Source organism: Tenrec ecaudatus, chromosome 1 (assembly GCF_050624435.1).
Source record: "Tenrec ecaudatus isolate mTenEca1 chromosome 1, mTenEca1.hap1, whole genome shotgun sequence".
Lineage (NCBI taxonomy): Eukaryota > Metazoa > Chordata > Mammalia > Afrosoricida > Tenrecidae > Tenrec > Tenrec ecaudatus.
The window spans coordinates 147,896,464-147,913,849 of NC_134530.1; the positions used below are offsets into that span (position 1 = coordinate 147,896,464).

At 39.6% G+C, this 17,386-nt stretch overlaps 1 protein-coding gene across 1 annotated transcript in view; it reads right to left on the reverse strand.

The window, feature by feature from the left end:
- The window catches only part of LOC142458488 (monocarboxylate transporter 1), a 51,275-nt gene that overhangs the window by 12,494 nt on the left and 21,395 nt on the right, over positions 1-17,386 (reverse strand). Inside the window, exon 2 of the mRNA XM_075559511.1 lies at positions 3,931-4,191. Coding sequence (XP_075415626.1) covers positions 3,931-4,147 — 217 coding nt within the window. The 5' untranslated portion in view covers positions 4,148-4,191. The remainder of the gene's footprint in view (positions 1-3,930; positions 4,192-17,386) is intronic.

The following is a 17,386-nucleotide window of genomic DNA, read 5'->3' on the forward strand; positions in this document are numbered from 1 at the left end:
GTAGCATCTCTCTTCTTACTACATATAAATATGTAACTTGCCTATTCCAAATTTGGAATATGTCTTAATTATAACAAAGTCTTATTCAAAGTAAACAGTGTTTTAAAAGCTATAATTCTTTTTACCTGCTCTCCCTGGTTCATACTTTATTTTTAAATAATTTTGTTACGGGCACATACAACTCTTATCACAATCCATATATAAATCGATTGTGTCAAGCACATTTGCACATTCAGTGCCCTCATTCTCAAAACATTTGCTCTCACTTAAGCAAAAGCTGTAATTCTTAAGTAAGCTAAAAATATTTACTGATTTTAAATGGACACTAATAGAATTTCATTTTTGTAATTTTCAAATATTTCAGTCTCCACTTTATGGGTATGGACTTTCTGAAAATGGTAGCTTTGTGTACATGTACACACACACACACCATTCAAAAAGCTTGTGGGATTCCATTATCTTTGCATTTCACCTCCCCCCCAGCAAACTTCCTGAAGCCCATTTTTATATGCTAACTGTGTCTACATAAATATGCAATCAGCATGCAAAAGGGAATGAAGGCTTTTGATTACCCTAGTCTCTCAGAGGGCCACGCCTCACCAAGGGCTAGGTCCAGAACTGGTACCAGGAGATACATGAGCCTTAACCAAGAATGTGCAAAAGCAGCTGTCCCGGCGATCTTCTAATTCACCGCATGAAAATATTGTGCCTCAGCTGATGTGAAAATCCGAATTCACAGCTTATGTAAGATGAATGTAGAAAGTCATAAAATAGGGTCAATGGGAGCCCTGGTGGCCTAGTGGTTACGAGTTGGACTACTTTCCCAAAGGTCAGCAGTTTGAAACCATCAGTGGCTGTGAGGGAGAAAGATGGGGCTTTCTACTCCCATAAAATAGGGTCATATAAATTAGTAATGTGCAGGTCTGGCACAATAAGAATTCCAAAGATCAAAATACTGGCATACCATAGGCTGCTGTAAAGTTAGCTGTATTTGAAACAGTAAGCCAAGGGTATTAAAAATTGCAATATTGTGCAACTGAAAATAAGCAAACTAGCACAACGGTGTGAAAAACAATCATGCACATTCTAACAAACCACGGTAAGTAGCTAGTTCCCCTCCTCCTGGTGAGCAGAACAACCGCATCAGTTGCTACTGCGTTGACTGTGCCTCATGGCACCATGTGTGTCCAGCTGGGACCCTACTTACGGGCTTTCTTCACTGAGTATCATTTTTGGCTGCTGGCTTTTCATAAATGGCCTTAATCATGTGGGGGAACCTTCAATTTATTCCTATCTTGTTAAGAGTTTATCAAGAAAGAGTGATGACTTTTATCAAATGCCTTTTCTGCAGTGATTGTCATGGTTCTTTTCCTTTGTCCAACTGACGTGGTGTTTTACATTGTCTAGTTTCATTGGATTTTCAGTGGCTGATTTCTGGAAAGTGGATTGGCAGACCTTTCTTCTACACCTTCAAGTGGACTCAAATTTCCAATCTTTGGGTTCTCAGTCAAGCACATTAACCATTTTGAACTACGTAAGGGCTTCCTCCCTCAGGTGACCCCATGGGAGGAGTCTAGCAAGCATTAGCATCTATTTCTGATCTGAATTTTTTTTAATCAAGAAAAAGAAAAACTAAATCAATTACAACCCAAAACATATCATAGTTTTCAGGATATGGCTCAAGCACCCAAGTAAAGAAATAGAGCTCTAACAGTGATGATAACCACTGGGAAGGCAATCAAACAAAATAACTCAGTGGTAAAAAAATCAGCCACAAGGCCCCAAATAGGCAATTCATCTTTTAGAGTTATTTCAGAAAGGAAGACCCCAATTAGCCATCATTAAAAATAGAAAAAGGTCCAATTTATAGGTCTTTTGTAATAAATTCAGAGAAATGTGTTAGTATCTTCCTAAGGGGTGAGGACAAAGAAGGCACTGTTTCACCAAAGGAAAGTGTCATGTGCAATCAGCACAACTGACATCACTTAGGAAACTCAAGTGGCTCAAGTCCAGTCTCAACATGTCAACTTCTGATTTGTAGTAGCTGAAAGTAATACTGAGAGCATCTGAGCAAGCACTGCTGGGTAATATTTATACCAAATTCTTCTCATCATAACGATCACAGAACTATTAGAAATCCTGGTGGATTACAGTTGAAAACCTCCAAAGTCCCTCCCTTATGATTTTTCTGAAATTTATTAAAAATAAACACTATAATTTAGCATGTAGGGTTTATTTAAAACAGCAGTTCTCGACCTGTGGCTTGCCGCCCCTTTGGGGGTCGAACGACCCTTTCACAGGGGTCGCCTGATTCCTAACGGTAGCAAAGTGACAGTTATGAAGTAGCAACTGAAATAATTTCAGTTTTAAAGGGTCACAGCATTAGGAAGGTTGAGAACCACTGGTTAAAAAAAAGTATTTAACAAACAAAACAAGCGTATGTTCAAACTTTAAACAGCACAAAACGACGTTGTTACGGGCCATCCAGTTGGTCCTGACTCATAGGGAACTCTACGTACAACAGATCAAAACAGTGCCCGGTCCTTTGACATGCGCACAACTTCAATGTACAAACTCACAGAGAAATGGTGGACAAACATATACATAGTGGGGAAAAGGTCTCGGTGTCTCACTTCAGGCAACCAGCTAATCTGTTTCTTCTGTGCAATTAAATCATGGGCTTTATTTAAGTTGTGGCTTCACTTTTGTTTATATAAAAAGCTTCTTGAAGGATCAGTGTTCTCTACAACTCCTCATGCTTAACTACAGCTGAACATGCTTACAGGGCTTGGTAGATACTGGCTGAATCGGTCACAAGTTCAGTGGCCTAAGTCTAAGTTATTATAATTGGAATGTGGTATTCTCTTAAAAGAGCTCCAGCTCCATGTGAGAATTCTCTGAGGCACAAAATTTCCACCCAAACCAAGATTGAAAAGATGTGAAAGTTTGGTTAAATATGCAACAAGCTACACCATCAATTCCAGTGTATAAATACCCTTGGCTCTGGAATCCTTGTTAAGTAAGGGACTATTTATTATCTTTAAGTATCATGGTAAGCAAGTTAAATTGTGATCTGATGTACCATGGTAAAACAGATTTTAAATGAAGTAAACAGCTTACTCTCTATGGTTTCTTCGCAATATGCCCCCCCACCCCGAAAAAAAAGATGGGTGGGGGAGGAAGAGAGACAAGATTTAATATTTTAGGGTATATCTAAAAGGGTTTGGGATGCTTACAATCACAAGTAACAAAGGTGAGATTTTACTCAGTAGTCTAGTATACTAACACCAGGAGACTTCGAACTATGTTATTTGGGTTGTTATCTGACTTACTTTAATTCATCCAACATCATTTGGAAAACAACTCTATATTAACAGCTCAGAGACTAGCAAAGCATTAACAAGAAAAGGAAAAACAATTGTGCACATATGATTAAAAGTAACATCTTTTTTTGCTCGATACTTCAGTTGAATCACATTGAAAGGGTCCCTCACAACTTCTTATTTCTGTTTCAGAATATCAGAGAGGAACAAACAGAGCAAAGGCAGCCATTGGGAGGAGCTGCCAAGGGAATGAAACATGTAACTGAATCTGACACAAAGCTTCCAGAAATCACATTTTAAAACACCTCACTGATTAAGACACTTCTATGCGGTACGTACTACAGAGCCTTGTTTGCTGAGTAAGGAAGCTCCAGTGGCTTTGTTGGGCAAATGGTATACTGGGTAAATGTTGGGCTGCTAACAGGTTAGCGATTCACACCTATCAGCAGCAGCTCGGGAGAAAGAGAAGGCTGTCTGTTCCCATGGAGATTCAGACCCTCAATAAAAGGTCTGACAGGGCCACTAAGCATCGGAATCCCCTCAAAGGCAGTGGGTGGGTAGGGCTGCATAATGGCAGTTAAAAGAGCAGGCCTTAGTGGCTACTTACCTCCAGCATACATAACGGCCAACATGATGGAGGATATCCAAGATACTTCACTGGTGGTGGCATTGAATATACCTTCAATTTCCTTGAAAAATACGGTGATGGATTTGGGAAATGCGTAAGAGAAGCCGATGGAAATGAAAGCTCCAACCACCACTGCCCAGCCCCAGCCTCCATCTGGGGGGGTGTATCCAACTGGACCGCCTATCGCTGGTGGCATTATGGGAGGAGATGAATTTCACAATGTTGCTCAAATCCAAATATCTGAAGGATATAAAATTGAAACAATATACGTCAATAATAGTATCTCACAAGATTTCTTATACCTAGTTTTTAAGTAACTGGATGGTTTTCAATGTTACTTGTCTAACATAGATATTATTTTCTCAGAACATTAACAGAAAGCCTGACAGTATAGATATTACTCATACACTTGTAGGAGCTTAAAGGGAAAAAGCTCCTTACCACTTGAAAGCATTACAAAATCAACTCTTTTCAATACATGTAACACTTGTATAGTAGAGGTATTGAAATATGCCCCTTGGCTTTATCAGTAACATACTTCTTCTAATTACTATAAAAACTACTAACTTGACTTACATGCTTACAAAATTTACTCAACACAAACCCTACAGCAATTCCATATTTTAAACACAGCCTCAAGAAACTTTTCCCTTTCCCCAAACATATTCTTGAACATGTACTTTCTTTCAACTTTCTCTTATCATGAGCGGATTTCTAAGTGTTAAGAAGTAAGTACCTTACTCACTAGATGTGTAGCAATTTGGAAAACAGAAGGCCTTATTAAACAGAAAAATTCTCATTCACTGGGCTGAAAATTTATTTCAGAAAATCTTCCTTTTATTTAATTGCCTCAATTTGAGGTATTTCTCTTCCCCCTCTCCATTCTAAGACAAGAAAGATAAGTTCCTAAATACTAGCTTAGCCAGTACAGCTAAACTCATAAATGGAGCTCTTGGTTTCAAGTGTAGTTTTAGGGAACTTGAAGTCACCTAGTTTTAGTGAATGACATGGTCAGAAAGTGCAGCCTGTTCATTTGTAAGTGGAGTGAGTGAGCATTTGGTCGTAGGACTGTCTGTGTCTTGTCATGAAGCTCTCCTTTACGTTATTTAAGACAACCTTGATCCTGGATTTCAAGTCATTCTCCAACACGAAGCAGCATGTCCACTTCAGTCTACTTCCACTCAGACGACCTTAAAGCAGATCTTAATGCAGATCAGAGAGGGCAATCTCACACACTTGGCCTCCATGCTCCACAGTGTAGTACAAATTCTAGCTTCCGAGCAGCTAGTCTCCACTTCTAAACACTGTTTCTTCCTGAACTTCCTGCTCTAACCCAAAGCTTAAAATGTGACTTAGGACAGCTGACCTTGTAGGAGTAGGAAGAAAACAGTCCCTAAGAGACAATTTCTCTAAAAATGTAAAAGGGGATAGAGAATAATAACCAATGCTCTTAAGTGGAACAATTCAAACAAAGGGTACCAGAGCACAACAACATCATTCCCAAGGTGCTTACTAAAGGCTTATGAAGTGCCAAGTCCTTTTCAGGTACCACAAAGTAAGCAGTGTATAAAACATTTATATAATCCCCGTCCCTCATCAAATCCAGAGGATCTAAAATAAAACCAATTAAAGTTTAAAATTTAAAGGTTCTAATATAAAGGTAAAGACAGGTAGTAATATTAGGCATTTATCTTTTGTGACTTTTAAATGAGAAGGCACCTAATGTTCCATCATTTTGAATTGGTATTTATTGTTGGTTTTTGGTCGATAACTCGTTTCTTTTGGTTATGATGTAATGAGAACCAGGAAACATCATTGAGAAAATCCTGGATCCTGGAAGCCCAACTCTTTATTATGTTGAAGGTTCAGTTAAAAAAAAAACAACAACTCAATAATCACAATTTCAACAAAAAAAGCACACAGTGACTGACCAAGGGAAAAATAATCACACAATAAGATGTAGCTTCTACTCTTCTGTCAAGTTTGCCATACTGTGGTGGCTCATCTATCGCTATGATGCTGGAAAAGTTATGCCATGAATACTTCACCCATCGTCACATATGGTAGACTGGTTCCAGTGTCATTTTCAGATTAAGCACAGACAAGAAAGAATAGGTGTTCTGAAATGGAGAGATTGGCCACTAGTAACCTTAAAAATAGCAGGAGAACCTGGTCTGAGAGAATGCCAGAAGATGAGACCCTCAAATTGGAAGGTATTCAAAATATAATTGGTGAAGAGATAAATCCTCAAAGGAGTTTTGGGGAATCTGATAGGGTATGCCCCAAACTAAAAAACAAACAACCAAAAACATAGCTGCAAATATCCATTAATAATCAGAATGTAGATTGTACAAATGTAGATTGGTATTGGTATTGGCCATTCTGAATCACATAATCATACAGTTTACTATGCTAGGAATGACAAATTCCAGAGAAATGGTGTTACATTTATCGTCAAAAAGCACATTTGACGATATATCTTGAAATATAATGCTGCCTGTGGTAGAATATCGATACACCTATAGGGAAGATTATTTAATAAAACTAGAATTCAAATGTACAGACCAATCACCAAAGCTAGTAAGAAAAAAACTCTACCTAATTTTCTGTCAAATTGATCAAGCATGTAAAGATGCATTTGTAATTACTAATGAGTGGCATGTACTAATTGGAAACAATGATGAAGAGCCAATAGGTGGAAAGCATGGAGATAACACGACAGAATTTTGCAAGACTAACAACTACTCTATTGCGAACACCCTTTTTCAACAACATAAGTGGCAACTACAAATGTGGACTCCAAAGACACAAAACACAAGAATCACATCTGTGGAACAGGATGATGGAGAAGCTCAATGTTATCAGCCAAAACAAGGCAAGGGACCACAGGTGGAGCAGATCATTAACTGCTCAAATGCAAGTGCAGGTTGCAGCTGAAGAAAAGTAAAACACGCCTACTGAGTCAAAGCACACCTGAGTGTCCTACTTGAATTTAGAAATCATCTCAAGAATAGTGAGCACTAATAACCAAAGTCCAATGAATTGTGGGATAATAACACCACACACAAAAAAGCAAATGGTCATTAAACAAACAAACAGGAAAGAATAGACCAAAATTGGGTCAGAAGATTCGAAAACTTGCTGTAGATCAGCGGTTCTCAACCTGTGGGTGTCAACCCCTTTGGGCGGGGGGTGGAGTGTCAAACAACCAACCCTTTCACCCTGATTCTTAACAGTAACAAAATTACAGTTATGAAGTAGCAACACAAATAGTTTTATGGTTTGGCGGGGGGGGGGGGGGGGGGGGGGGGGGGGGGTGTCACCAGAACACGAGGAACTGTATTAAAGGGTTGCGGCATTAGGAGGGCTGAGAACCACTGCAGATTGTAGAATAATTAAATCAAATGGAAGAAATAAAGAACTTGGAAAATTTCAAAGGCAGCTCAGGAAAACCTAAAGCAAAACATTATCATAAAATATGCAAATACCTGGGGTTAGAAAACCAAAAGCGAAGAACATGCTCCACTTCCCTAAGCTGAACCGAAGAAACATTTGAGCCTCAAGTGGCAATACTCAAGTATTCACTGGACACAGTACTGAACGATGCAGGAAGCATCAAAACAAGACGGAATGAACATAATCACTGCACCAAGAAAAGAACTCAGCCATTTCTAGAGGTAGAATGTGATCAACAACAAATGGTATTGCAGGAAGAAGTACACGTTCCAAAGAAGGCATTAGTGAAAACCAAGGCTCTGGGAATTCATGAAATCATAATCAAAATGTTTCAACAAGTTGATGTGGTACCGGAAGCACTCAATCACCAATGCCAAGAAATCTGGGAGACAGCTACATGGTGAACCAACAGGGAGAGGTCCATATCTGTGCCCATTTCAAAGAAAGGTGACCCAACAGAATGTGGAAATTACTAAACAATTTCATTATTACTCTGTGTTAGTAAAATTTTTTAATGGAGCAGCAAACTGCTAGAAACTTAAGCAATTTTCCTAAGAAGATGTGGAACAAGGGATACCATTACTGATGTCAGATGGATCTTTGCATTTCTTTGACTGTGCAAAGACATTCAACTAGTTGGATCATAAAAATCTATGGATAACATTTCAAAGAACGAGAATTTCAAACACTTAACTGTGCTTATGTGAGATCTTTGTTTGGCCAAGGCAGTCAGTCATACACACAAGCACTGGGGTACCACTTGATTCAAAACCAAGAAAGGTGGTGTGTCAGTGTTGTATCTTTTCACCCTACTATACACTAATCAAATAAGTAGAGTAGATAAACTATATGAAGAACTTGACTTCAAGACCAGAGTAGGTGGGAAAAAAAAGACCAGAGAAGGCTCATTAACAACCTGCAATGTTTGCCACACATAAAGAACTTTTACCACTTATTGACTGAAGTTGTCGAGGATTTCATTTCACTTGCAGCAACAATGAATACCCAAAGCAACAGCAGTCAGGAAATCAAGTGATGAATTGCACATCGCTAGCAAAAGACCTCTTGAGAGTGCTGGGGAATGAAGATGTAATTTTGAGGACAATCGTGCACCTGCCCCAAACCATGACACTTTCAAAGATCTCATACATAAGAAAGCTAGACAATAAATGAAGAAGACTACAAGAATTTGAGTTAGTGTTGGTGAGTACTAAAAAAAGTATCATGGACTACATATAACCCCCTCCTTGGGGGATGGACAACAGAAAAGTAGATGAAGGGAGATGTTGGGCAGTGAAAGACATGACAAAATAATAATTTATAAGTTATCAAGGGTTTGGGAAGGAGGGGAAAATGAGGAGCTGATACTAAGAGTTCAAGTAAAAAGAAAATGTTTTGAGAATGATGATGGCAACAAATGTACAAATGTGCTTGACACAAGGGATGGATGGATGGGTGGTGATGAATTTAACGAGTCCTCAATAAAATGATTTTTTTTTAAAGAAAAAAAGAATAGTGGTTCTCAACCTGTGGGTAAAACGACCCTCACAGGGGTCGCCCGATTCCTAACAGTAGCAAAATTACAGTGATGAAGTAGCAATGCAAATAATGTTATGGTTGGTGGGGAGGGGTCACCACCACATGAGGAACTGTATTAAAGGGTCACGGCATTAGGAAGGTTGAGAACCACTGCCTTAGAAGAACAAACACATTTGTTTTGGAGGAAGTATAGCCTGAATGCTCCTTAGGAGCAAAGTGTTAAGATTTTATCTCACATACTTTGGATATGTAACAATTGAAGGGTACAGGACTGGACAGTGTTTTGTTTCTTCGTACTCAGGGTTGCTATGAATCAAAACTAACTTTATGTCACAACAACGACAGCATACCATATTTGTTGTTAGGTGGTGTCGCTAGTTCACTCCCAGCAAGCCGATGCACAACCAGAGAAAACAAACACTGCTAGGTCCTGCACGATCCTCACACTTTTCTTATGCTTGTGCCCACTGTTACTTACAGCCACTGCGCCAATCCATCTGGTCCAGGGTAAAGCCCCTCTACTCACCAAGTGTGATGACCTTTTCCAGGGACTAGTCTCTCACGATAACCTGCCCAAAGTAAGTGAGGTAAAGTCTCGCCATCCTTGCTTCTGAGGACCACTCAGGCTGGACTTCCAAGAGAGATTTGTTTGTTCTTTTGGCAGTCCACAGTATCTTCAATATTCTTCACCAACACCACAATTAAAATGCATCCATTCTTCTCTGGCCTTCCTTAGTCAATGTCCAACTTGCACAAGCATATGAAACACACTTAAGTCCTCAAAGTAACAAGTCTTGTGCAGTAGATTCACCCAAAGCAACGTGTCATTTGTTCTCCTGACTTCTGCTTCCAAGATAATTGATTGTGGATCCAAGCAAGATGACGTCCTTGAAATTTCAGCCTTTTTTGCCATTTATCATGATGTTACCTTTTGGTCCAGTTGTGATGACTTTGGTTTTCTTTACATTGAGTCATAATCTATATTGAAGGCTGTAATCCTTGATGTTCATCAGCAAGTGTTTCACGTCCTCTTCACTTCCAACAAGGAAGATTATGGGTCATCTACCTATCACAGGCTGTTAATAAATCTTCCTCCGATCCTGATTCTGCATTCTTCTTCACATAGTCCAGTCATTAAACATACAGACTGAATATGGTGAGAGGATACAACCCCGACATATATTTTTCTTGATTTTAAACCAAGCAGTATTCCCTTTTTCTGTTAGTCACACTGCCTCTTGATCCATGTAAAGGTTCCACATAAGCATCATGAAGTGTCTGGAATTCCCATTCTTCTCAAACCTATCCATAGTTTGTTGTGATCCACACAGTTGAATTTCTTTGCATAGTTGATAAAAGACAAGTATACATCTTTCTGGTATTCTCTGCCTGACATCAGCAATATCCTGTGTCCAAAGTCCTCTTTGGAATTTGGTCTGAACTTCTGGCAATATCTCTATCAATGTACTGCTGTAATCGTTGTTGAGTGATTTTCAGCAAAATTTCACTTGCCTGTGTTATCATTCTATAATGTGAACATCTGTTGGGTCTCCCGTCTTTGGAATGGTCCAGGTATGAATCTCTTCTCCTCAGTTAGCTTGCCATAGATGAATGAGTGCCTCTAGTGCTTCCTTCACTTTTTCAACTATTTCAATTGGTATTCTATCAATTCCATACTCAATAAGCTTTATTACAACCAAAAAAGATACAACAAAGATACAAAGGTGTGGCCTGGGAGCTTCCATGCCAAGAGGATACATTATCTGTCTTCTATGGCCTTTACTGGCCTTATCACTTAAAAAAAAAAAAAAACCCACAAACTCACTGCCACGGAGTCAATGCTTATTCATAGATACCCCTTCTGCATTTCCAAGACTGTTTTATGGGAATAGAAAGCTCAGTCTTATTGCCTCGGAGCTGCTGGTGGTTTTAAACTGCCAACCACTCGGATTGTAGCCCAACACATGGCCACCGTAACACCAGGAATCCTTGATCTATCACTAGGCCACGATAAATTACCTCCTAAGTTCTCAAACTTGGCTGATGATTGGAAACAGCTGGGCTTCTGGTGAAACTACAAATCCCTGGACTCTATTTCAACCTAATGAATCAGAATCTCTAAGGAAGGAGGTTAGAAATCTGTAGTTTCAGGTCCCCAGGTGATTCCATTGAAGGCAAGTTTGGGAATCTAAGAATTATAACATGTCTTCAGGCTTAGCATCCTGCCCCAGCATTAGCCTTGGTATGGCTTTAAACCATTGAGACTAAAGGCCAATTTCTGCAAGGTGATTCCACAAATTGCAGATACAAACTACCAATACTCTCGCTAGAAGTAGATAAAATACCATATATACTTGAGTAAAAGCCAACCCGAATATCAGCCAGGGCACCTAATTTTACCACAAAAACTGCATTAAAAATGTGCTGAAAGCATTCCATGATGCTCATCTTCCTGACAAAGGCAAAGCGGGTGCATAAGCAAATATGGTGTCCAGCTATCAAAAGATACAGCATCTGAGGTCTTAAAGGCTTGAAGTTAAACAAGCGTTCATCTAGCTGAGAAGCAACAAAGCCCACATGGACGAGGCACACCAGCCTGTATGATCACGAGGTGTCGAAGGGATCAGAGATCAAAACCAAAAAAATATTATCACTGTGAATGAGCCGGAGTGTTGAGTGGGGAGCCAAGGCCCATCTGTAGGCAACTGGACATTCCCTTATAGAAGGGTTGTGGGGAGAAGATGAGCAAGTCAGGGTGCAGTGTAGCAAAGATGAAGCGTAAATACAACTTTCCTCTAGTTCTTTAATCCTTCCCCCCATTATCATGACCCCAATTCTACCTTAAAAATCCAGCTAGACCATAGGATGTACACAGGTACAGATAGGAACTGGAAACAGGGAATCTAGGACAGATGAACCCCTTAGGACCAGTGGTAAGAGTGGTAATACTGGGAGGGTGGAGAGAGGGTGGTGGCGGGGGAAGAGATTACAGGGATCTGCATGCGGCCCCTCTCTGGGAGAAGGACAGCAGGAGCTGGGGTAGGGGAAGGCATTGGACAGTGTGGGATGTGACAGAATAATAATAATTTGTGGATTGTTGGGGGTTCCTGAAGGAGGGAGGGGAAGGAGTGGGGTCTGATACCAGGGGCTCAGGTGGAGGGCAAATATTTTGAGAATGATGGTGGCAACAAATGCACAAATGTGTTTGACACAGTGGATGTATGTGTGAATTGTGATGGGAGTTGTGCAAGCCCCCAATTAAATGATTAAAAACCACAATGGATTTTACCTACCCCCAAATGCATTATTTTTATTAAAGAAATGGAATTTTGGTTAAATAAAAACTGTATGTACATCTAAATAGAAGAAAAAAGCATCTAACAGGATCAACACCCACTGGATGGTCCAACCCTTAGCTTGTTCTCTATGTTTATGCTCTGGAAAATAACATCACAAACCCAAATAATATTCTTTGCTGGAATTTAAAAAAATAAATTTTACTTGTCAAAAACTCACTGCTATTACTTTGATTACTATCACTGATTACTTTGGAGACAGAGTGTGGCACTCCATCAGACTTGACTGGAAAACACTCATAAAGGCCAACAAACAGGCCCTGGACTATTTACAGGCTTTTCCAGTTTTGTCAGTGGCTTTCTTTTTGTTCTTGCTATTTTGTTCTTTGCTGTTATTGTTTTTGTTGGTTTTGACTTCCTTTGTTGTTTTATTTGGCTTTGCCTGTTTTTTTCACTTAGTAATGTATCTGCATGTCTACCTAGGTAAGATAGGTGGGATACATAATTCAGAGATGAAGAGAACGGGACCAATGGTGGGGGGGTATAGGAGAAGAGGAGGTGGGAGAAAGGAAGGGGAGGGGGCAACCAACCCAGGGACAAGGGAACAAGAAGCCAACTAAAATCAATGGAAAGAGCATAGGATGCCTAGTAGGGCTAAATCAAGGGCAATGTAGCAGCGAATAATTACTAAACCCAAATGAAGGCCGAACATGATGGTGGGACCAGAGGAAAGTAAAAAAGAAATAGAGGAAAGATCCAGGAAGCAAAGGACATTTATAGGGGCCTAAATACAGGCATGTACGTATGTATATGTATATATACACACACACACATATATAATGAGAGGGGAAATAACTATGTACTCATATCTATATGGGCCTCGACTCAAGTACTCCCTCAACACAAGAACACTTTGTTCTAACAATCTGGCATTCTGTGATGCTTATCATCCCAACACAATGGCTGAAGACAAAATGGGTACATAAGCAAATGTGAAGAAAGCTGATGGTGCCTGGCTATCAAAAGATATAGCACCTGGGGTGGTCTTAAAAGGCTTGAAGATAAACAAGTGGCCATCTAGCTGAGATGCAACAAAACCACATGGAAGAAGCAAAACAGCCTGTGTGATCATGAAGTGTCAATGGGATCAGGTTTATCAGGCATCTAAGACCAAGAATAAAACCATACCCCAGGTGAATGGGGGTGGGGGACATGGAGTGGAGACCCAATGCCCATCTGTAGACAATTGGACATGTCCTCATAGAGGGATCACAGGGAAGAAATGAGCCAGTCAGGGTGCAGTATAACACCATTGAAACACATAACTTGCCTCTGTTCTTTGGTGCTTCCTTCATCCCACTATCATGATCTCAATTCTATCTTACAAATTGGATTAAACCAGAGAAAAATTGGATTAGACCAGAGCATGCACACTGCTACAGATCAGAGCCCACAACACAGAGAATCCAGGATAGATAAACCCCTCAGGGACAAGGAGTAGAGATACCAGGAGGATTAAGGGAAGGTGGGGGGAGGAAGGGGGAAACGCTCACAAGATCAACCTATAAGGGGGACAAATAATGGAAAAGTGGGGTAGGGGTGATGGAGGACGAGATAAGATATGGAAAAATAATCTATAACTTATCAAGGATTCATGAGAGGGTGGGGGAGGGAGGGAGAACAAATGGGGAGCTGCTATCAAGGGGCTCAAGTGGGAAGAGAATGCTTTGAAAATGATGATGGCGGTATATGTACAAATGTGCTTGACACATTGGAGGAATATATGGATTGTGATAAGAGATGTAAGCCCTGAATAAAAGTCTTAAAATTTTTTTAAAAGCCTCACTGCTATTGAGTAAATGCTGACTTATAGCAACCCTATAGGACGAGGTAGAACTGCCCCTGAATTTCTAAGAGTGTAACTGTTGATCGGACTAGAACCACCTTTCCTTTTCAGCTATGGCATCATGGCATTCCTGTCCATTTCACTATTTCTAAGACACTATTGTACTTTAAAGAGCCCGAGTGACACTGTTCCCACAGCATTGGACTGCGAAGCCAAGGTCAGTGCTTCAAAGCAAACGAACGACTCCACAGGAGAAAGTTGAAGCTATCTGCTCCTGTGAAGATTTATAGCATGAGAGGAGGGTGTAGGATGCCTGGTGTGGCTTGATCAAGGGCAATGTAGCTAAGAGGAATTACTGAAACCCAAATGAAGGCCGAACATGATAGTGGGACAAGAGAAAAGAATCAGGAAGCAAAGGACATTTATAGAGGTCTAAATATTGGCATGTACATATGTAAATATATTTATATATAATGATAGAGAAATAGATCTACTATATATACTCGTGTATAAGTCGAGTTTTAATGCAGTTAATGCAGTTTTTGTGGTAAAATTAGGTGCCTCGGCTGATATTCGGGTCGGCTTATACTTAAGTATATACGGTATGAGCATATATTTATATGTTAAGTATTAAGGTAGCTGAGGGACATTGGGCCTCTACTCAAAGTACTCCTTAAACACAAGAAGACTTTGTTCTAATACCCTGACATTCTGTGATACTCACCACCTTCCCAATATGATGGCTGAAGACAAAATGTGTACATAAGCGAATGTGGTGAAGAAAGCTGATGGTGCCCGGCTATCAAAAGATACAGCGTCTGGGGTCTTAAAGATAAACAAGTGGCCATTTAGCTGAGAAGTAACAAAGCCCACATAGAAGCACACCAGCCTGTGTGATCATGAGGTGTCGATAGGATCAGGTATCAGACATCAAAGACCCACATTCATATCAATGTGAATGAGAGGGAGTGTACAGTGTGGACCCAAAGTCCATCTGTACACAATTGAACATCCCCTTACAGAAGGCTCACAAGTAAGGGATGTGCCAGTTAGGGTGCCGTATAGCACCAATGAAACATACAACTTTCTTTTAGCTCTTTAAGGCTTCCTCTCCACCACTATCATGACCCCAATTTATACCTTATATATCTGGCTAGACCAGAGCATGTACCCTGGTACAGATAAGCCCCTCAGTACCAATCATGAGAGTAGTGATACCAGGAGGGGAAGGGGAAGGTGGGGAGAGAAAGGAGGACCTGATCACAATGATCTACATATAACCCCCTCCCAGAAGGTCAGACAACAGAAATGTGGGTGAAGGGAGACAGTGGTCAGTGTAAGACATGAAAAAGAAATAATAATTTATAAATTATTAAGGGTTCATGAGGGAGGGGAAATGAGGAGCTTATTATACCAAGGGCTCAAGTAGAAAAAAAATGTTTTGAAAATGATGGTAACATGTACAAATGTGTTTGACACATGGATGGATGTATGCATTGTGATAGAGCTGTACAAGTCCCCGAAAAAATGATAATTAAAAAAAAAGATTTACAGCCATGGGAATCACATATAAAGTTGCTATTAGTCAGAATTGATTTGATGACAGTGAATAGCTATCTAATTTAATCTTTCTCATTTTACTCTTAATGCCTTAAAACTCATAATTTGAGAGAAACAGGTATGTGTTTGTCTGTTTTCCTAGGATCGTGACATTCAATGGTTTTAAAGTAGTTGGTAAAAAATTTATGTTCATACACTAATGTCTAAAATTTATTAAGCTTAATACTTGTGAATAATTTAGTAACTAGTGCCATTGTGGTTACGTATTGGGTTGCTAGCTGCCAAGGCCAGCAGTTCTAAACAACTAGCCAGATCTAAGGGAAAAAGACAGCCTTTCTACCCCTGTAAAGAGTGAGACTCAGAAACTCAGGCAAGTTCTACCCTGCCCTATAGGGTCGGTATGAGTCAACATTGGCCGTGAGTTTGTATGTGTATTATGCATATATGTTGTATCATATATCCTTGAAATATAGTTGCCCAAACTTTGGCACTAAAGATTTAGCCTTTCATTTATGGAATATGCCTGCCATATAATGGAATTACCCTCAGCCCTCATTTTCAAATCAACCATCGTGTGAGGATGGCACAGGACTGGGTGGTGTTCCTTCTGTTGTCGTTGCTATGGGCTGAAACCAGCTGGATGGCACTTAACAACAACAGCCTAAATAGGTTCCCCTCAGTCATGTCATTGCAATGATATAGTGTGTTGATACATATCTCTGTGATAAACATCACTGGTTCTAACTTAGAAAATAGATGATGGGGGTTTATGGCCCAGGTGATATGGTCCTTTCTCCTCTAGTATTTCTGATTCGTCGAACATTTTCTTTCTTTCTCTCTGAGACTATACATTCTGGACTTTTCCTACCTTGGAAGCTCCTGAGACTTTTAAGGCAGTACACAAGAGAAATACTTTGGGTGAGTGGGAAATGCACACATTTCTTTGTCCTATAGGTGGGGAAAGGCTTTTGAATTATGTAAACTGAGAAAAGAAAAACGGGAGATTAGGCATTCATGCTGAGGAAAGACAATTTTTAGAGTACAAGTGAATCTGAAGATTTAGAAAATAATCTCCTTAAAAATATAACCCAGTTTTCAGGTTTAAGTTTTCTGTCCTAGAGCATTTCACGATCTATGATTTGGGCAAGAAAAATATTTACAAGTTGAAGTCTCTAAGACTTTTACCGGAATGCACACAATGCAAAAGCTACTTAATAGTTTTGCTAAAGGAAACAGTCTGGATTCTAAAATTATATTAAATAAAAATTGCTTCGGGCAATAATTGTCCAACTTTTTCTTCATTTAAGTTCTGAATAAAGAGATAAGCACTTGACATTTTGTACTGAAAGAACGTTAATAAGCTAATCCATTTCAGAATATCTACACACAGGACACCCACACATAGATGCAGAGCTGTTTGCCACATCAGGCTCTGACGGAGCACTTACTACGTGCCGGGCATGACGCAACTTTGGGCTTGGTTGGAAGCTCTGATTTGTCCTAATTAGTTAAAAAGTTCCAAATTTTAGTCACTAAGACTTGCCTCAAGTTTGTAATACCTTATTCCACAGTTTTAAAAATTAGATTTAAACATTTCAAGCGGCTTTTAAACTTAGGAGTAAAGAAGGGAAAAGTGTTAAGAGAAAAGAAAATTATATATTTAAAATATTTATTTAAAAATAGTTTTAAACACTGCAACAAAGCAATTATGGATTTAATTCTGCCACTATCTGACAAA